The sequence below is a fragment of the Rhagoletis pomonella genome, unplaced genomic scaffold (genome assembly GCF_013731165.1).
Source record: "Rhagoletis pomonella isolate Grant_MI unplaced genomic scaffold, Rhpom_1.0 Rhpom_scaffold_30807, whole genome shotgun sequence".
NCBI lineage: Eukaryota > Metazoa > Arthropoda > Insecta > Diptera > Tephritidae > Rhagoletis > Rhagoletis pomonella.
The window spans coordinates 1-622 of record NW_023489202.1 but is presented as its reverse complement, the minus strand read 5'-3'; the positions used below and the strand labels follow the sequence as shown (position 1 = coordinate 622).

General features: G+C 38.9%; 1 protein-coding gene across 1 annotated transcript; it reads left to right on the top strand.

The window, feature by feature from the left end:
* Window positions 1-51: 51 nt before the first annotated feature.
* LOC118732856 lies at window positions 52-604 on the top strand (the record flags this gene model as incomplete). Its single annotated transcript, XM_036461962.1, has 1 exon — window positions 52-604. A coding segment is annotated over exon 1 (499 nt), but the record flags the coding sequence as incomplete, so codon positions are not given.
* Window positions 605-622: the final 18 nt, after the last annotated feature.

Genomic DNA, 622 nt, shown 5'->3' with positions numbered 1-622 from the left:
TTTTAACGATCTTGTGCCTAAATTTTACATATTTTTAGAATGAGTAATGCAGATTCAGGACAAGCATGCCAAAAAAAAGGAAAACAGCTTCCTGACAGGGAAAAAATGGAATTGGCTTTATTAGATATTCGGAACCATGGTATGAGCATTCGCAAAGCTGCTAGTGTTTACGGTATTCCGAAGTCAACTATTCAAGACCGTGTTAAGGGCAAAGTTGCTGAGTCTACATATAGTTTCGGTCCGAAATCCTATCTAACGTGCGAGGAGGAGAAAGAAATAGTTGAGTGGATTTTGAATATGTGCAAATGTGGGTTCCCTTTGAAAAAGGATTGTATTCTTAACACGGTCCAAAAAATCATAAAAGATAGTGGAAGGAGAACCCCATTCAAAGATGGTAGACCTGGTCAGACGTGGCTAAAGCTATTTTTCAAGCGCAACCCTGGACTTTCAATGAGAGAAGCCGAGTCTATAAGCAAAGGAAGAGCTGTGGTTACAGAAATATCCATAAGGCAATGGTTCTTTGAACTAACCGAATATCTAAAAGATATAAATAGCGAGGATGTTTTGCAAGACCCTTCACGTGTATTTAATGGCGACGAATCAAGTTTTTCTTTGTGCCCAA